The sequence below is a fragment of the Pristiophorus japonicus genome, chromosome 7, assembly GCF_044704955.1.
Source record: "Pristiophorus japonicus isolate sPriJap1 chromosome 7, sPriJap1.hap1, whole genome shotgun sequence".
NCBI lineage: Eukaryota > Metazoa > Chordata > Chondrichthyes > Pristiophoridae > Pristiophorus > Pristiophorus japonicus.
This window is the reverse complement of record NC_091983.1, coordinates 479,825-501,337: the sequence shown is the minus strand read 5'-3', so window position 1 is coordinate 501,337 and position 21,513 is coordinate 479,825. Positions and strand designations below refer to the sequence as shown.

At 44.3% G+C, this 21,513-nt stretch overlaps 1 protein-coding gene across 1 annotated transcript; it reads right to left on the bottom strand.

Annotated features, from left to right (window-relative positions):
• Nucleotides 1–646: 646 nt before the first annotated feature.
• On the bottom strand, nucleotides 647–7,605 carry ggps1 (geranylgeranyl diphosphate synthase 1). The gene has a single exon (XM_070884650.1). It carries the CDS (start codon nucleotides 7,525–7,527, stop codon nucleotides 6,793–6,795), a length of 735 nt encoding a protein of 244 aa, XP_070740751.1. The 5' UTR covers nucleotides 7,528–7,605; the 3' UTR covers nucleotides 647–6,792.
• Nucleotides 7,606–21,513: the final 13,908 nt, after the last annotated feature.

Genomic DNA, 21,513 nt, shown 5'->3' with positions numbered 1-21,513 from the left:
CCCTCCAACAATGCGGCGCTCCCTCAGTATCGCCCCTCCGACAATGTGGCGCTCCCTGAGTACTGCCCCCTCAGTACTGCTCCACCGACAGTACGGTGTTCCCTCACTACCTCCCCTCCGACAATGCGGTGCTCCCTCAGCACTGACCCTCCGACAGTACGGTGCTCCCTCAGCACTGCATTGCAGACATTGCATTTTCTGGAGTAGAACATGTTTACAACACGACTGTGAATGCTCATATCTAATGGAGGATAGTATAATATCCCTGTGGGTTCATCTTCCCAAAGCCCTAATGGGCAAGAGTCCGTTTAACTTTGTGTAGAGGTTGAATTAAAGAAGAAGTGCCCCACTGATTTAACAATCACTAATAATCGAATACCAGTAACTGGATGGGCTGTTTTAATAATTACCACCAAAACTGGGTCCAAGAGGCAGTCACTAAAAGCAGAGTGCCTTATAGTCCCATTTAAAATTCTAGTCGTGTGTTCAAGAGTAAAGCCCATGGTTACACACATTCAAGCACATGGACTTTCTTAAGATACACAGAACACAATGGAAGCCCTCGATTACACCAGTCACAAACTCTGAAATAGTATTTGGTAAAAGTCACACTTTTACCGAGGAATAATCAAAGTTCACACATTCATTCAGCAGATACTGTAGTTCATTTTAATCCATTGCATATGTTCCTTTACATAATTATACAGATCCCATCAGTTCCAAGGAGTCGAAAGTTCCTCCAGCATTGGCACAATACAGCATTTCGACAGAACACAGCATCAGGTGTGTTTGTTTACACCAATGATGCCCACCATTTCCTTAAAACAAAATAGATGAGGAAAGTTTTCAAAATAGTGCCACATGGTGTAAAATTCTGGACTAAGATCGAGACTTGCTGGTATTCGCTAAATTCCATATAAACGTTAATGAGCACAGCCCATCGGTGTAGCATTTAATGTACAAACATAGATATCGTGGGATTTCTCAAAGTCTTAGAAAAGGTAGATAAAGACTAATAATACACAAGTTGTAACTTAAAAAAAAAATACAATCCGTGAAATGTCCAATAAATGCGTGACATGGCGATTGGGTTGAAAAAGGCAGGAACAAGATTCCCTAATAATGGAGCTCACCAGTATGATTTACATATTGCAAAATAGGTGGAGAACTCGGATTCATCACTGTGCATCACAGAAACAGGAGGGCCATTCAGCCTTTCGAGCCTGTTCTGCCGTTCAATTAGATCATGGCTGATCTGAACCTCAACCTCATTCACCCCCATCTTGCTCCATATCCCTTGATATCCTTACGTAATGCAAATCTATCGATCTCAGTCTTGAAAGCTCCAATTGACCCCCCACGCATCCAGAGCCTTTTGGGAGATAATTCCAGATTTCCACTACCATGTGTGTGAAGAAGTGCTTCCTGACTTCATTCCCAAATATCCTGGAATTTTATTTTGCCCCGTTATTCTGAATTCCCATTGGATAAACAGTTTCTCTATCAGATCCCTTTATTATTTTAAATACCTTGATCAGATCACCCCTCAACCTTCTGAACTCCAGGGAAGCCACCCACTGCTGTGGACTAGGCAGGCATTTTGGTGCAGCCTGTGGAAAATCTTAATCGATGTGGGCTTGCTGCAATGGTTCAATGACAAAGCAGAACCTAGGATACTGCTCTAAGTTAGGAACCTGATTTATATAGAGCCTGATCCTGTTGGGTCACCTGTCCCAAAATCACTATGTGGCTCAGTGTCAAATGATACTAGATAATGTCCCTGCAAAGCACCTCGGGATGTTTTACTAGGTTAAAGACCCGATAGCTTTACTCTAGAAAGGAGAAGGCTGAGGGGTGACCTAATAGAGGTCTTTAAAAATTATGAAAAGGTTCGATAAGAGTAGACACACACAGAGCATTTCCACTTGTGGGGAAGAACAAAACTAGAGGTAATTAATTTAAGATAGTCACCAAGAAATCAAATCGGGAATTCAGAACAAACTTCTTCACCCAGAGAATGTGAAGCTCGCTACCACAAAAAGCAGTCGAAGCAAATAGCATCAATGCATTTAAGGGGAAGCTGGATAAGCACATAAGGGAAAAGGGAAGAGAGGGTTATGCTGATAGTTAGATGAGGAAAAACGAGGAGGAGGCTCGAGACGTGCAAAAACACAGGCCTGGCCTGTTTCTGCGCTGTATATCCTCTAAATAAATGCAACCTCTGGATGTCAACTCACTGTCAGCCATTGGTTGAGTTTGAGCACAAGTGTTCAACAGAACATTGGTAGTTGTATAATTATCTATCGGGAGTGTTTCAGTGCAGTATTGTAACAGAAGTGGCTGATCTCCCGAGAGCATTGGAGACGTGGAGTGAAATTGCAAGAATTTAAATTATAGCATCATTTATTTTCTAAGGCAGCTCTGTAATTTCAGATTGGTCCGGGGCGAGATCAGTAAACGCTTGGCTAATTAGTTCCTGAGGCAGACTTCATGTTGCCAAACCAGCTATAAATGGCTGAGACCACAAGATAAAATGCAAGGCTACAGAGCTTTTCACAACCATAGCATGATGGATCGCTGAACTTGCAAGACAGACGAGAGGATTTCCAAGGACAACTGTATTCTTACAATTCCAAAATTTTGAGATTTTGCTTCTGTACAACAGTTGGAACCTAGGAACACAGTTTCATAACTGGCAAGGCACCAAAAGAAATTATGCACTGACCTCTCTCAAAATACGACGCTACATAATGGCGGGGTTGGGCAGCGATTAGGCAACTCATTACAGCAACCAAAAAGAGTACACCTGGCCAGCTGTTATAGTACGGCAGTTTGGAAAGTGTTACTTAAAAAAAACTATTTTGCAGAATGCGAGAAGTTTCATCGACTACAACCGAAGATGTTAGTCAGAATAGTCAGCTCTGATCTATAGCGTAACTCGTTCATATAATGTCATTTGAACTGTGTGGGTTATGTCCGACCTACTGCTAAATGCTGGAGTGAGTGCTGTGACTGATCAACACATCAACCCTAAACCTCAGACTCTCGTGCTTCCCCACGCACAATCCTTTTCGTCTTCTCACCTATAACGCCACAAGACCGCCACTCAAAGCTAACCTGATCAATCAGCTGTGCACTGGTCAACAGTTGTGGTGTGTGTCTTAGCTCTGGGACCTGGTTCAAGGACAGCACAATCGGATCAGGAGGAAAGCCTCCACCCGTGTCACAGGCAAGGGGGAACTGACTTGAAATAAATCAGAACCCAGTTCCCACTGAGCACAAGTACAAAATGTTAAGGGGCCTGGACATAGTGGATAGTAAGGGTCTATTTCCATTGGTGGAGGGGTTTATTACGAGGGGGCATAGTTTTAAGGTGGTTGGTGGAAGGTTTAGAGGGGTTTTGAAGGGGGGGGCTTCTTTACGCAGAGGGTTGTGGGGATCTGGAACTCGCTGCCTGGAAGAGTGATGGATGCAGAAACCCTCACATTTAAGAGATGGTTGGATGGGCACTTAAAGTGCAGTAACCTGCAGGGTTACAGACCTTGAGCTGGTAATTGGGATTAGACTGGATGACCTATTGTTGGACAGCGCAGATATAATGGTAAGTACTGCAGGGAATAGAATATGGCCAGGGTGATCTCCTGGACTAGTTTAGATCGCCTGGATGGGTCAGAGAGGAATTTTACCAGATTTCTTCCCCCCCCCCCCCAATTTGGCCTGGGTTTTTATCTGGTTTTTACCTCTCCCAGGAGATCACATGGATCCGGTTGGGGTGGAGTGTAGAATGTTTCAGTGTAAGGGATGTCACAGTTGTGTGGGGCGGACTGGTTGGTCCGTCATTGTTCATAGGTTTATATGTAACCTTTAGGGCTGCTGACCGAGGGCCGTGTGGCTCTTTGTCGGCCGACGCAGACACGATGGGCCCAAATGGCCTCCTTCTGTGCTGTAAATTTCTATGAATCCCAGAGTTGCTCCGAAATGGCAACCTCACTCAGAGGAAATGTATGATGACTGGTGTGTGGTAAATGGCAAAACTTCACATAGTTGTAGTAGGGACTGCAATGAAGAGGTGCTAAGGCAGGTGATTGGCACAGAGATTAGGGAACTTTACTCTGCAAGTAGTCACTTTAAACATAACATGGTGCATGATGTGGACACTGGATGCTCAAATGGGGAAATGCTCCACTTCCCTGCGTTAATATCACTCACATCGGGCAGTAACTTCAGCAATAGAATGTACACGAGTACTATCAAATTCACAACTCGCTAGAAAATCAATTAATCACCAAAAAGGCAGAGTACAGCCCCTTCCAGTTACGAGAAAATCTTTCTAACCATGACTCCTTTTCATTGATGTATACCACAAAGAGGGGTCCCAGTACACCTCCGCGACATCACACTCAATACCACCCCCCCACCACAATCCATTGCACTCAATATTCCTCCACCCCCGCCCTCACCTCTTTCTTCCCTTAGGAAGTTACTAATCAGTGCCTTACCCTGGATACTCAATGGCTTTCATTTGTCATACAGGCTCCCATACCTTACTTTATCAAAGGCCTTTTAGAAGTCAAGGTATGCTACACTGCATGGTTCCCACCCATCCTTCCACCACCCATCAATTTGGGGCGTTACCAACTTGAAGAGCTGGAGGCTGAGTGGGAGAGAGCAGGTTGGGTGTCTGTCAGAATGGACACACACCTGAACTGTTGAATAGCCTGCTAACACTACCTAGACTCGTACATGAAGAATGGCCAGAGGAAATAGGTGGGCAATCAGTGCTTATGTAATGGTACGCCAAGATAAGGGGCTGGCCTTTTAAGATCGGGATGAGGAGGAATTTCTTCATTCTGAGGATTGTTAATCTTCGGAATTCACTACCCCAAAGTGACGTGAATACTCAGCCGATAAGTATATTCAAGAGTGAGAGCGATCAATTTTTGGATACTAAGGGAATCAAGGGATATGGAGATAGGGCGGGAAAGTGGAGTTGAGGGTGATCAGCCATGATTTTATTGATGGTGGAGCAGGCTCAAGGGGCCAAATGGCCTACTCCTGCTTCTTTTGTTTTTATAAAAGAGAACAACACAATGGGGAGAGCAGGAAGAGGAAAACAAAAATAACCCTGGTGTTTCTAACGTTGCAACAAGATTTACTGAAAACTGACCACTATAGTTTAGGATCGGATTACCAAAAATACACAACCAGTTTTGCCCAGAAAAATTCTGCACTGTTGAAGACTTCTGCAGTGTCAGATTTAAAGCTATCCCCGCCAGGTGTGTGGATAATTCAACGTACAGCATGCCCATGATGTTTAAAGACCACTTGGGAACGGTCACGCCTTATAATGTGATGGCAAACGTATCCACCCAATCCCCTGCACGGTCAGCTGAAAATAGTCCTGCTTCCTTTTAGGAAAAATTGAATTCATTTCTTCCCCACTTCTGACAGTAAGCAGTCCGATACTACATCACACAGAAACGTCGCACACGAGTTTGTAGCTGAACATCCGCACATAGCAACTTCCCCAACAACGTTTGAACAGAGGGATGGGAGGGATCGAATCACTTCCCTACAAGGGGCAAATATCGAAGGCTGGAAACCAAACAGTGAAAAGGCCTGACTGCTCACTTGTAAACAGATCTGCGCAAACTACAAATAATTCCAAATAAATAACTCGATTAAAAACCCACTTAAAAATATTTGGCCCAGTAAAACAGACCCGACTTTTATTGGAAAAATATGCTGCAATGGCAATGAGTGGCTTTGTGCTTCTAACTCTTCCAGCTTTCCAGATATATTGTAGCTGGGAGGGTATGAACATAGTTGGGTTTAGCAGTCAGAGAGCACCATGCATTCGCTCTCGATACAAGGGCTGAGCAAAGTTATAGCAATACATCAGTTAAAGAACAGCAAGCATTTGCCGTTCTGGTGTGCTGACATTCCATCTGTAGTCTGAGTGCAGCAGAGCCGAGGGGGTTTATGACGAATGCCGCTCTCCAGTGCTCGGGATTCGGTCTGACAATCAGTGTCTGTTGTCTCAGATTCTCCCCTTCAGGACAGATCTCACCTCAGAGCCCACTCTGCTGTTCAACACAGCCAGCGTCTTCGAAGTCTTTCTCTCCATCGCCTCTCTTACAATAAGTATTACAGCGATAGGGCTTCCCAGGCATCCTCAGTGACATTCACTGGCACTAAGAGCCCTAAAGAATGGCCTGCCACTCGAACACTCCCAGTCGCTGCTACAGATAGGGAGGGCAGGTGAGCAGGAGGGGATAAAACTGACATTGGGGAGGATTGGAACAGGCACACGTCAGTTAAGTAAAAATGTTAGTTAAAAAGTGAGTGATTGGGCCATCAGAATTCTATTCCTGGCTATAGTCGCGACAACATACTGGGCTTTAAATCACCACCACGCCGAAACATCCAAACACCTGTTCAGTCTGAGTGGGGGATTTTATAGGAGAAACAGGACAAGCTTTTGATTGCATGAATATCCTGTGGTTCTCATCACCTAACCCCAAGTACTGTTAAACTCTTCGCACATACTGCGAGAGCACGCTCATGGGAGAGAGCTCGAGCGCTCAGGCGAGAGAAAGGGAGCTCTCGAGTGAGAAAGCATTCGTGAGAGCGCTCGAGAAATTGAGTGACGCGCTCGTGTGAGCACGAGATCGAGTGAAGGAGCGCACATGCGCGAGAAGGAGTGAGCACAAAAAAGAAGGAGCGAGCCAAAGCAATCAAGAGGAAGAGAGAGAAAAGAGAGATGTGGAGAAAGGGGGCAAAAAAGTTCTCTCAACTCTCGTTATGCAATTGGCTAAGTTGTTTAATTAAAGCTACTAACTGAGGATTACCACCAAGCTTCTCAATAATTTTGTACGCTTCTGATTCCATCTGCTTGAGTGTTTGTCTGGTGTAATCAAAAGAACCCACCTTTTCCAGATAATTTACACAGTATTTCTTGACATCTACATTTTCAGTCCTCTGACGCAAAATATTCTGCACTTGTGTACTCTCTGGATGTGAGCTGATAGCATGAATAATGGGGAATGAAAACTTGCCCTCCGTTAAATCTTCACAAAAACCCTTGTTTGAACCGTATTCTATGGTAAACAGGTTTGCATAATCATCACGTATTTGGAAGAAAACTCCGAGTGTGTTGAGAAGAGGCTTGAAGTCAGATTTATTTTCAGAGAAGAGTTGCATGAGGCCAACAGCCAGCCCGAAGAGCCCTCCAGTCTTCTGCAGCACCATGGCCTTGTAGTCTTCTATCGTGGGGCAGGTGTAGGTATCTCTCCAATAGATGTCCAGGCCTTGGCCACGATGCAGCTCCAGCAGCTGTTGGGTGAAGACTTTAATGGCTTCGGGATGGCCAAGGGTCAGCACCTTCTCCAGACTCAGGAAGTAGACATAGTTGGCGGAGTTGATGACGGAGGGAACACCGTAGATGCAGTGTGCCACAGGAAAACCACGGCGTAGCTTAGAATTATCCTCAATATCATCGATCAGCAAGCTGGCACTGTGCAACATTTCAATCACTTCTATGATGATCTAGAGCAAAAACAAACATCGAAAAGTGTAAAAACCCTGGTTTAAAAGATTGACCAGTTTTTAGTTCTGTAGAAAACAAAAGCAGGCTAAGATATCAGCTTAACCATCCATCACCAGATCTGGCTGGACCACATCAAGCTCTACCAGACCTCTGCCAGAACCCACCCATGTTTTAAGGATTATCCTAATCCCCACCTCTTATGCCTCTGAAGCACCATGGGGATTTTTTGTCCATTAAAAGTGCTGTGTAAATGTAAACTGTTAATAGTTGGCAGTGAGGTCTGCTTCTATAAAGGAGCTTATATTGGGAGAAGTTTTGATCGATTTACTAAATACCTATTTTTGCTTGCAGGCAATACCTACTGGAAATATGAAATAAGTGTCAAGTTACCAAGATATTGACAGAAAACGAGAAGTGTAAAGGAGGACACCATCCATCATGTTGTGTGACACGACCACCGTGCTAAATGGGATAGATTCGGAACAGATCCAGCAGCTCAAAACTGGGCATCCATGAGGCACTGTGGGCCATCAGCAGCAGCAGAATTGTATTCCCCACAATCTGTAACCTCATGGCCCAGCATATCTCTCACTCTACCATTACCATCAAGCCAGGGGACCAAACCTGGTTCAATGAAGAGTGTAGAAGAGCATGCCAGGAGCAGCACCAGGCGTACCCGAAAATGAGGCGCCAACCTGGGTAAACTGTAACACAGGACGACATGCATGCTGAACAGCAGAAGCAGCATGCTATAAACAGTGCTAAGCGATCCCACAACCAACGGATCAGATCAAAGCTCTGCACTCCTGCCACATCCAGTCGTGAATGGTGGTGGACCATTAAACAACTAACAGGAGGAGGAGGCTCCATGAATATCCCCATCCTCAATGATGGTGCAAAAGACAAGCTGAAGCATTTACAACCGTTTTCAGCCAGAATGCTGAGTGGATGATCCATATCGGCCTCCTCTGGAGGTCCCCACCATCACAGAGACCAGTTTTCAGACAATTCGATTCACCCCACGTGTTATTCGGAAATGGCTGAGCGCACTGGAAACACCAAAATCTATGAGCCCTGACAACATCCTGGCTGTTGTGCTGAAGACTTGTGCTCCAGAACTAGCCGCGCCTTTAGCCAAGCTGTTCCAGTATAGCTACAAACACTAGCATCTATCCGACAATGTGGAAAATTGCCCAGGTATGTCCTGTCCACAAAAAGCAGGACAAATCCAATCCGGCCAATTACCATCCCACCTCCTGACTCCCCAAAGTCTTTCTACCATCTACACGGCACAAGTCAGGAGTGTGATGGAATACTCTCCACTTGCCTAGATGAGTGCAGCTCAAACAACAACAGGACAAAGCAGGCCGCTTGATCGGCACCCCATCCACCACCTTCAACACTCACTCCCTCCACCACCGGCGCACCGTGGCTGCAGTGTGCACCATCTACAAGATACACTGCAGCAACTCGCCAAGGCTTCTTCGGCAGCACCTCCCAAACCCGCAACCTCTACCACCGAGAAGGACAAGGACAAGGGCAGGTGCATGGGAACACCATCACCTGCAAATTCTCCTCCAACTCACACACCATCCTGACTTGGAAATATATCGGCCATTCCTTCATCGTCGCTGGGTCACAATCCTGGAACTCCCTCCCTAACAGCACTGTGGGAGCACCTTCACCACACGGACTGCAGCGGTTCAAGAAGGCAGCTCACCACCACCTTTGAGGGCAATTAGGGATGGGCAATAAATGCCGGCCTTGCCAGCGACACCAACAGGAACGAATAAAAGTAGTAAAATATATTTCAGAATGCACCAGCTTATGTTTAAACTCTTCAGCTGAAGCCCAGGTTATTTGTGGGAATGAGCTGCAAAGTCACTATCACATGCAATGTGTAGCTATACTGGCTTTGACACAACATTGGGGAGGGGGGGAGGGATAATTAATACTGAGGAACACTGACAAAATACAAAAATATAATGAACTTGCAGAATGGGCATGTAATTGGAAAATGAGTTTCAATCTAGACAAGTGTTAAATGTTACATTTTGGTGGGAAGAATAAAGAGGCCACATATTGCTTAGATAATAAGATTTTAAATGTGGCAGAAGAGCAAAGGAATCGAGGGGTACAGATACGTAAATCATAAGCAGGTAAGCAAGGCCATTAAAATCCCCACATATTCGATTTGTACTCAAACCTTTTCCTGCCATTTGCGAAGCAAGGTGTTTCATGTCTAACTTCGCTGAAGAACTACATGAGACTCGACACACTGGATACCAAGTTAAGCCTGCTCTCAGATGTGAATGTAATACCAGGTCTCAAATTAAGACAAACCTGGGAGGCAATTTGCAAAAGTCCTGTTAATTAGGATATTTATGGATTTCACACTTGGTGAGTGAGAGCCAGGTGCAATTCCTGTCGTGTTTACTTGGGTTGTACAGAGCTTCTCTCGGGGGAGGATTTCAAACTGGGTGCACAAGCAAGACCCCCCTTGGGGTCGGATTTCTGTCTGCCTGGCACAGTGTCAAGAATGCAATATTTTACTTACTAGTACGTCATTCTGTTGTTGAATACTAAAACTCTGTGCGCAATGGGGTTGTGTTCCTTTGGGTAGTTTGACAGTGCCTGTTGCAAGTCAATATACAGCCCGAATTCGTGTCCTCAATTTTAATACTTGGCGGATTGCGAGCTGGGGGGGGGGGGGTGCTCAGAAGTGAGAACAGGTTTCCCTCAGGCCCGGCCGAATTTAGACATCGGTGGTAGGGGGCATAAAAACAAAATAAAATTGGAAGCCGTGTGTGTGGGGGGAGGGGGGGGGGGGGTTCCCTGGTCGTGGGGAGGTGGTGAGGCAGGGACACTGGATCCCAGGACCTACCTCCTGGATCCAGCGGTCCTCACCTTACTTTAGCTGGCAGGTTTCACAGGGCCTGCAAAACCCGACCAGCCACTGTTAAATTTTAAGTTCCATTTAAATGATCCCGCTTCTGTTACAGCCGGAAATGGGCAGGTTGGAGGCAGGTTTAAACACTAACCTCCCACTCAACTCATCCCCCCTCCCCTCCCTTTTTCAGATAAAAAAAGTTTAAAATTCCTCCCCATAGGTTCAGTAAGAGTTACAGAAATATTCCAAAACAGTAGGTACTCCAAGAGGCTGCCAAGATCTTGCCCAGGTACGACAGGTCAAGACTAACACTACCTGACTTTCTGGAGGCCATAGTGGAGTAAAGGTCTCGGATCTGAAACAGCTTCTTTTCAGAGGCCACGTTACGAAAGGCACTGCGGTGTCGATGCTTCCCACGGAACTGAAGCTATCTTCAGAGCTATTCAGGGGACAAGATTGGAACTGGAAAGGGGGAAAATGGTATAGAGGAGTGCAAAATCTGTCCCTCCTGTAACAGTAACAGGCTCATCCTTGCCCCCCCAAAGATCAGAGGGTCTCTACTGAAATCATGCTGATGAGAGAAGCAACATTCTGATACTCCGGTCGAAGAAAAGAACCGGATATTTCAACAGTAGGGTGTGCAGGCACATAATGATCGACACATACTGGGGCACCAGCGCAGGGTGCTGTGGAACGGGACATTGTGGGGTTGTCTCTGATCACCAAATTCACTGTCTCATTGATTTCTCCCTATTTCCAGTGGAGAACTACCAGTTTCCAGCATGGTATACAAGTAGAAAATAAATGGCGATACACACACACACGAACTGTAACCGCTCAAAACATTGAGTATTCGTAGCATTAAGTATTAATTTGGTCGAGTTTCCTGAACAATTTATTTGTATTTAAATATACCCTTCCCAGATTAGGATGCAGGATGTGAATTCTGTATTTGAAACTTGGTAGAGACAAGATATTGGTCCCAGTGGGCGTTCAGCAAGAGTGACCGAGTCATTTTGATGCTCTAAACTGATGAAAAACAGTCGTATTAACCATTAGTCTGCTTTCCTTAAAATGAATCATTGGCAGAAAATAAAACTAAAATGGCACACTTAGACCAATTTTCAGTCTGACACTTCTTCAAAACCCCATACACTATTACCCGTTCACAACAACCATTCAAATGACAGCCCTGCACAAGAAAACAGCTATTATTAGTAGTGCATTACTTCATGCACTTGCGTCCCTCATTAAAAAAATTCAACCCAGTGCTCTAAAACGTAATGCTGATCAGCGGTCATGACCCAACAAGCTTGAGGCAGTCAATAATGGTGCAAACCCCTTTACACTGGAGTGCTGTTCAAGCAAGTATTTTTAGTTATATCGGAGCTGGATACCATTCTGTTACCAGGAAGAAATTCTTAGCATCTGAATGCATCATTGCAATGATTCATTGACAAAAGCAATTTTCATGGAAAGCTCATCTGACAGGTGACAGAGGTACTGGTTAAACGCACAAGTGGGCACTCTGTAGAAAATCCAACTTGTACTTTATACAAAAAAAAGCACCTTCCCTCCCAAAATTGTGCAATGCACAAATCCTGTAAAAAATGGGCTCAAGGTATTTGGCAAGTGACTTACTCCTCTGGACTTAAATGACCCACTGACACCACATCCTTAAAAAGAGCTCCAAGTAACAAATGGCTTTACAATTTCTCTGTCAGATGCAAAGATGCAAACCGAGATTTGGCCTGTTGTCTGGGTCTGAAGTCAATGATACCACATCAGAGGTCATACTGTTGGGTCAATCCTTTTTTGTTACACAAATGAGGGACTTTAAGTCCGGAATTTCCTGGAACTTTTCGGCTTAACAGCTGGTTTTGGAGGAAATTTGAATGTAACCGATTGATGCTGAACATCGTTACATGCAAATTTCCTTGACCAATTGCGCTGAATCGCAAGTTACATCTGCTAAACCCCAAACTTAACTCATTAACATAGCCCTGCCTCAATGCAAAAGACCAGACAAGGCAAATTTCCTGCATTTACAACTGTTCTGAACAGGTATAAATTTACAGCTAAAATGTTAGGCGATGCAGGACGGTATCACTATTTCTGATGTTTTATAGAAATGTTTAAATAAATTAGAGACACTGTTTTCTACATCTTGAATACTTATGACTGGGTCACAATACAGAAACAGTAAAGGCCACTGGTATTACACACACAGCCCTATCCCATGTCAGTATGCACTGGGGCTGCTGGAGAAGACACCCATGAGTTCGGGTTTGGGTTACTTTAACAATCTTAGTTTACTGCTTGCATTGTTGCACAGCTCCAAGGCATCAGGTGGTGCTCACTCTGAAATCCCAACAGGATTGTCCAACTTGGGAACATAGTCTAGTTGGAGAGGGTATTATTCTCTCTACTGGCCTCAGGTAAAAGATTTGGTTTTGCTCGAGTTATTGCGTGCAGCATTCTAGTAAGAGTTCCTGATCATGGTCTCCTGAGATTGCCAGTTTAGCTGACGCATTACAGGACATTCCTGATTCAGTCTTGTCTCTGTTTTGGGACCCTTTCCTGGTTTCCACTGCTGTGAAGCACCTTAGGGCATTTTTCGAAGTTAAAGGCGATAGATAAATGCAAGTTGTCGCTGCTTTTGGTATCTCAGCCTTTTTTGGGGCTCATTTCTCCCACAGGCCGGCTTATTCTTCCCTTCAATGTACAGTCTTGGTCTCGGATATTGGCACTGGCTTGACCAGAGTTGCCAACTCTGGTTGGACTTATTCCTGGAGATTTCATCACGTGACCTTCTGCCCCATGACCTTCCCCCCCCCTACCATCCCCAACGTTTTTTACAACTAACTTGTGCAAAGAAAATGAAGAGAAAAGGCGATTATTTTTATGGTCCTTTGATTTTTCTCCCGAGTTGCTTGCAGCAGTGTCCAGGAGATTAATCATCCACTTCTGGAGGGTTGGCAACCCTACTTAACCCCATGAGGATTTAGTCTATTTTGAATGGCGGAAGTTGCCAAGACGTATTGGGTGCTCTGGATCAGAATTGGGAGAGGATTTCTCCTCCCTTCTCCCAGTGCACTATGAGGCATGACCTTTATCCCAGAAAACTCAAGTGGTTGCATGCTTTGAGATTTGTTACCGCTGAAATGACTGCCATTTCCCGGTGTGTTTTTGCTTGGATGTTTCGCATATATAACGCACTGTGTTCATGTTCCATTTGTAACAGCATTTACACCGAGGTGGAAACAACAAAGGTGGAGTTTATTGAACCATATTGTGCACTTTACATTAGGTGAATTGAAGCGATTGACGAATTAACTGCGCAGATAGCAGTTAACGGATACAATGTGGTTGGCATCACGGAGACATGGCTCCAGGGTGACCAAGGCTGGGAACTCAACATCCAGGGGTATTCAACATTTAGGAAGAATAGACAGAAAGGAAAAGGAGGCGGGTGGCGTTGCTGGTTAAAGAGGAAATTAATGCAATTGTAAGGAAAGACATTAGCTTGGATGATGTGGAATCGGTTTGGGTGGAGCTACAGAATACCAAGGGGCAAAAAACGCTAGTGAGAGTTGTGTACAAACCTCCAAACAGTATTAGTGATGTTGGGGAGGGCATCAAACAGGAAATTAGGGGTGCATGCAATAAAGGTGCAGCAGTTATAATGGGTGACTTTAATATGCACATAGATTGGGCTAACTAAACTGGAAGCAATACGGTGGAGGAGGATTTCCTGGAGTGCATAAGGGATGGTTTTCTAGACCAATATGTCGAGGAACCAACTAGGGGGGAGGCCATCTTAGACTGGGTGTTGTGTAATGAGAGAGGATTAATTAGCAATCTCGTTGCACGAGGCCCCTTGGGGAAGAGTGACCATAATATGGTGGAATTCTACATTAGGATGGAGAATGAAACAGTTAACTCAGAGACCATGGTCCAGAACTTAAAGAAGGGTAACTTTGAAGGTATGAGGCGTGAATTGGCTAGGATAGATTGGCGAATGATACTTAAGGGGTTGACAGTGGATGGGCAATGGCAGACATTTAGAGACCGCACGGATGAACTACAACAATTGTACATTCCTGTCTGGCGTAAAAATAAAAAAGGGAAGGTGGCTCAACCGTGACTATCCCTGATTTCCCTTGATAGCCACGGTTGAGCCACCTTCCCTTTTTTAAAAAAGGAGGGAGAGAAAACAGGGAATTATAGACCGGTCTGCCTGACTTCGGTAGTGGGTAAAATGATGGAATCAATTATTAAGGATGTCATAGCAGCACATTTGGAAAGAGGTGACATGATAGGTCCAAGTCGGCATGGATTTGTGAAAGGGAAATCATGCTTGACAAATCTTCTGGAATTTTTTGAGGATGTTTCCAGTAGAGTGGACAAGGGAGAACCAGTTGATGTGGTGTATTTGGACTTTCAGAAGGCTTTCGACAAGGTCCCACACAAGAGATTAATGTACAAAGTTAAAGCACATGGGATTGGGGGTAGTGTGCTGACGTGGATTGAGAACTGGTTGTCAGACAGGAAGCAAAGAGTAGGAGTAAATGGGGACTTTTCAGAATGGCAGGCAGTGATTAGTGGGGTACCGCAAGGTTCTGTGCTGGGGCCCAGCTGTTTACACTGTACATTAATGATTTAGATGAGGGGGATTAAATGTAGTATCACCAAATTTGCGGATGACACGAAGTTGGGTGGCAGTGTGAGCTGCGAGGAGGATGCTATGAGGCTGCAGTGACTTGGATAGGTTAGGTGAGTGGGCAAATGCATGGCAAATGAAGTATAATGTGGATAAATGTGAGGTTATCCACTTTGGTGGTAAAAACAGAGAGACAGACTATTATCTGAATAGCGACAGATTAGGAAAAGGGGAGGTGCAACGAGACCTGGGTGTCATGGTACATCAGTCATTGAAGGTTGGCATGCAGGTACAGCAGGCAGTTAAGAAAGCAAATGGCATGTTGGCCTTCATAGCGAGGGGATTTGAGTACAGGGGCAGGGAGGTGTTACTACAGTTGTACAGGGCCTTGGTGAGGCCACACCTGGAGTATTGTGTACAGTTTTGGTCTTCTAACTTGAGGAAGGACATTCTTACTATTGAGGGAGTGCAGTGAAGGTTCACCAGACTGATTCCCGGGATGGCGGGACTGACATATCAAGAAAGACTGGATCAACTGGGCTTGTATTCACTGGAGTTCAGAAGAATGAGAGGGGACCTCATGGAAACGTTTAAAATTCTGACGGGTTTAGACAGGTTAGATGCAGGAAGAATGTTCCCAATGTTGAGAAAGTCAGAACCAGGGGACACAGTCTAAGGATAAGGGGTAAGCCATTTAGAACAGAGATGAGGAGAAACTTCTTCACCCAGAGTGGTGAACCTGTGGAATTCTCTACCACAGAAAGTTGTTGAGGCCAAATCACTAAATATATTCAAAAAGGAGTTAGATGTAGTCCTTACTACTAGGGGGATCAAGGGGTATGGCAAGAAAGCAGGAATGGGGTACTGAAGTTGCATGTTCAGCCATGAACTCATTGAATGGTGGTGCAGGCTCAAAGGGCCGAATGGCCTACTCCTGCACCCATTTCTATGTTTCCATGATTATATGTTATTGCAATAATAGCAGTATCGAGTTTGAGTTTATGATGGGTTCTCATACATTGTGGGTGAAAAGTTAAATGAGAGAGAAAAATCTATATTGTGTTCATGATAAAGATCTTTCTCTGGATTTTTTTTTACAAAAGCAAATCATTTTTTGAATAAGCTACACAGCACAACAAATGCCTTGCACACGTGGGGTGAGTGACAATAAAAGCAGACACGCTCTGGGACATGAGTCAGGGAGCAGGACCAATTAGCTAATGATGTGTGTTTGTCAGATCTTCACAACATACGTTTTAAAAAGTCACAACTCAACGACGATCAGTTTGACAATATCAACATGTCAACGTTTAGTTTAAATGGTTTGCAGGTTGTGAGCTACCCGTCAAGGTTGCAGTTGTTAGCCTCTAGTTGTCCCGAGAGGGTGCTGGGGTATTCCCTTGAAGCAATTATGTTCCAACTGAGTGTCTTGTTAGGCTACTTTGGAGCACATTACATAGGATATACAGCACAAAACAGGCCATTCGGCCCAGCTGGTCCATGCTCCACACCAGCCTCCTCCCACCCCTCTTCATCGCACCCTCTCACCATATCCTTCTATTCCTTTCTCCCTCATGTACTTAACAGCCTCCTCTTAAATGTATCGATGCTAATTGCCTCAACGTTAAGAGTCAACCATGCAGTGTGGTGCTAAACATAGGTGTAGGTCCAAACTAGGGAGGTTGGCCAGCTCCCTATCCTCAAGGACATTAATGAACCAGTTATTTAGGACAACTAAACTTTCAGTAATGTGCTAATAATACATAAAAACATTATGGAGGAGTTTGATAGGTTAAACAGAGATGTTCCCACTTGTGGGAGACCAAAACTGGGGGCCATAAATCCAAGATAGTAATAAATCCAATCGAGAATTCAGGAGAAACTTCTTTACACAGAGAGCAGTTACAATGTGGAATCACAGGGAGGAGGCTGAGACAAGCAGCATCAATGCGTTTAAAGGGAATTTGGATAAACACACGAGGGAGAAAGGAATAGAAGGATATGGTGACCGGGTGAGATGAAGTAAACGAATCACTGGGAGATACTCTCTGTAACAAGGATGCTACGATGCATTGAGAATGCTAGGTGAGGAGGGATGGGGGGGGGAAGGGTTGAAATACACCACAAGGAAGACAATCTATTTAACTTTAAATATTAACGCACAAAGTTTCTTGACCGATGCTGGGTGATGGTTGGACAGCATATTGGTGACAACCATAAGTATCAGGTCACACCCCAGTCACATGGAATCAGACACCACCTCACAAAATGATTAAGAAATATTTAGTCAGTTGCTACTTCAGCTTTCTACAACCACTCCCCAACCCCCCATCCTCCTCCCGTCCCCAGAAATTGAGCACCCGAGTTGATATTTGCCTCTGCGAGACCATGGAGGAGGAGGAGGAGGGAGGAACAGGGTGATGCTCACAGTTGGTCCTCCCATTTACCGCACCGGATGAAATGGAGCGCGTGGAACAGATTACCTACCGACTGCAAGGGCAAGCAGCCCACGCAGACCCAGCACACCATGTCTGTGATAGCTCTTTGCTTGAACAAAACTTGTATTTATATAGCGCCTTTAACGTAGTGAATCGTCCCAAGGCGCTTTACAGGAGTATTATGAGATTTAAAAAATTGACGCCGAGCCGAAAATAGAAATTAGGGCAGGTGACCAAAAGCTTGGTCAAAGAGGTAGATTTTTAAGGAGCATCTTGAAGGAGGAGAGAGAGGCGGAGAGGTTTAGGATTGGAGTTCCAGAGCTTGGTTGAGTGATTATAATCAGTGCAAAACCTATCGTGCGGCCTTGCTTTCTCCTGCCCCCACCTCCACTCCACCGCATGCCCCTGCATTTCCCTTGGCTTCAAAATCTTTACCTGCTCTTCCCTTAAAAGATGCAATGTCTTCGGCTTCCAACTATTCCCTACAGCAGTATGTTCCATAGCCCAATAACCCCCAGCACAAGGACATTTCTCCTAATCTTTCTCCTCTGTGATAATTTTAAATTGATGATTCCATGTCACCGATCCCCCAACTAGAGGAATCAGTCTTTCCTTGTTCAATGTCAAAACCCTTCATAATTAAAAAAAAGCTCTATTAAATCGTCAAAGCCTCCCCCGCACCAGCCAAACGGGGAAAGGACAAAAAAACACCAGGTTTCCTATCTCACTGTAGTTTAGATTTCACCACAAGTGAGCCTGAAGGTTTACCATCAACTGCATTTGAAGCATATACTAGCCATTTATATTGGCCTTGTAGGGGGTGCAGTGCTGTATTCACCAGGGTGATACGGGGGCTAGAAGAGTGAAATTATGTGGGCAGGTTACATAGACCAGGCTTGTATTCCCTGGAATATAGAAGATTAAGGGATGATCTAGTTGAAGTGTTTAAGCTGATTGTCTATCCTATCAAATCCTTCAGAGAGAAACTACTTTCTCGGGTGGGATTAGGCCGTTTGGGGTGATGTCAGGAAGTGCAAGTCTGGAGGGGCGAGTTGGCTAACTAAGGCAGATTGGGAAACTACATTAAAAGGTGTGATGGTAGAGAAGCAATGGCTAGTATTTAAAGAATGAATACATAATTTACAACAAATTATACATTCTTTTAAAGGCACAAAAACCCCACGGGAAAAGTGGTCCAACCGTGGCTAACAAGGGAAGTTAAAGATAGTGTTAGATTAAAGGAAGAGGCTTATAATGGTGCCAAAAAGAGCAGAAAGCCTGAGGGTTGGAAAGATTTTAGAATTCAGTAAAGAAGTACCAAGAAATTGATAAGGAAAGAGAAAAAAGATTGAGAGTAAATTAGCAAGACATAAAAACAGAATGTAAACATTTCTATAGGTATGTAAATAGGAAGAGAGTAGGAAAAGTAAACATGGGCCCCATTGGAGGCAGAGACAGGAGAAATTATAATGGGCAATTAGGAAATATGAGACACATTAAATACTTTGCATCTGTCTTCACAGTAGAAGTCAAAAAATATTCTGGAAATATTGGGCAACCAAGGGTCCAGAGAGAATGAGGAACTTAAAGAAATCAGAAGTAGTAAATACATAGTAAAAAGTAAAAGACTTGGATTTATATAGCGCCTTTCACGACTACTGGGCATCCAAAAGCACTTTACAGCCAATGAAGTACTTTTGGATTGTAGTCACTGTTGTAATGTGGGAAACGCGGCAGCTAATTTGCGCACAGCAAGCTCCCACAAACAGAAATGTGACAACGATCAGATAATCTGTTTTTTTGTTATGTTGATTGAGGGATAAATATTGGCCTGGGCACCGGGGATAATTCCCCTGCTCTTCTTCGAAATAGTGTCATGGGATCTTTTACGTCCATCTGGGGGGGGCAGACAGGGCCTCAGTTTAACATCTCATCCAAAAGACAGCACCTCTGACGGTATAGCATTCCCTCAGCACTGCACTGGAGTGAAAGCCTAAATTTGTGCTCAACCCACAACCTTCTGACTCAGAGGCGAGTGTGCTACCCACTGAGCTGACACTAAAACAGTACTGGAGAAATTAATGGGACTAACCGGCGACAAATTATCTAGACCCGACGACCTGGTTTTAAAAGAGGTAGCTGTAGAGAAAGTGAATGCACCGGTATTAATCTTCCAGAATTCCCTAGATTCTAGAACAGTCACCAAGGATTGGAAGGTAGCAAACATAACCCCGCTATTTAAGAAAGGAAGAAGAAGAAAAAAAACGGGGAACTATAGGCCAGTTAGCCTGACATTAGTAGGCAAAATGCTAGAATCTATTAGGGATATTGCAACAGGGCACTTTGAAAATCGTAATATGATTAGGCAGAGTCAACATGGTTTTACGAAAGAGAAATCGTGTTTGACAAATCTGTTGAGATTTTTGAAGATGTAACTAGTCAGATGGATAAGGGGGAAACCAGTGGATGTAGTATATATGGATTTTCAAAAAGCATTTGATAAGGTGAAATCAAGAGGTTATTACACAAAATTAGGGCTCATGGGATTGGGGGTAATATTGAGAAGGGGGGGGTATGGATTGAGAGTTGGTTAATGGACAGAAAACAGTAGAAATAAATGGGACTTTAAAGATTAGCAGGCTGTAACTAGTGGGGTGTCGCAGGGATCAGTGCTGGGACCCCAACTATTTACAATCTATAGCAATGACTTAGATGAAGGGACTGAGTGTAACGTATCCAAGTTTGCTGATGATATAAAAATTAGGCAGGAAAGTAAGTTGTGAGGAGGATACAAAGAGGCTGCAGAGAAATATAGACAGGTTGTGGCCAAGAACATGGCAAATGGAATATAATATGGGAAAGTGTGAAGTTATCCCCTTTGGTAGGGGAATAAAAGCAGAATATTTATTGAGTGGTGAGAGATTGGGAAATGTTTGCATTCAGAGGGACCTGGATGTCCTTGTACATCAATCACAGAAAGTTAACATGCAGGTACAACAAGCAATTAGGAAAGCAAATGACATGTTTACTTTTATACTCTTGTAACAAAAGCTAAGAAGTCTTACTACAATTGTACAGGGCATTGATGAGGCCACACCTGGAGTACTGTATACAGTTCTAGTCTCCTTACCGAAGGAAAGACTTAATTGCCTTCGAGGGAGTGCAACAAAGGCTCACTGGACTGGTTCCTGGGATGAGGGGATTGCCCTATGAGGGATTGAGTAGACGAGGCCTATATTCCCCAGAGTTTAGAAGAATGAGAGATGATCCAATTGAAACATTAAAAATTCTTCAGGGTTAATGCTGAGAAAATGTTTCCCCTGGCTGGAGAATCTAGAACACAGGGTCAGTCTCAGAATAAGGGGTCGGCCAATTAGAACTGAGTGAGGTGAAATTTCTTCACTCAGAGGGTGGTGAATCTTTGAAATTCTCTACCTGTGGAGTGCTGTCTTTGACTATATTCAAGACAAAGATCGATAGATATTTGGATATTAAGGGATATGGGAACAGTGCGGGAAGAGTGAGCTGTGTAGAAGATCAGCCAGGATCTTGCTGAATGGCAGAACAGGCTTGAAGGGCCAAATGGTTGACTCCAACTCCTAAAGCAGAAGACAGCAGAAAAAGCAAACAGGAAAAAGAATGCAAAACAAGCACGTACACAAAGTAAATCAGAAAGCTCCAATGGTTTTACGCCTTGTCTCTCAACAAGCCAAACACCGCAAGGTGGATCAATTCAAGCACAAAGCAGTGACTGTGCAATCCAACAGGAAGCTCGCCCTCAATTCTATCAATGTAAAGCCACACAGACTCATAGGGTCAAATAGGCCCCACACAAGCAGGTTTAACATGGGATTCAAATCCTAGCAAAGCTTTAACTGCCAGATAAAAGAGTTTGTCTTTGCAGCTACTCTGGATTTGGAACTGCTTTCTATCACCAACCATTTCCCTGCCAAGGGATTCAAGCTATTTGGAG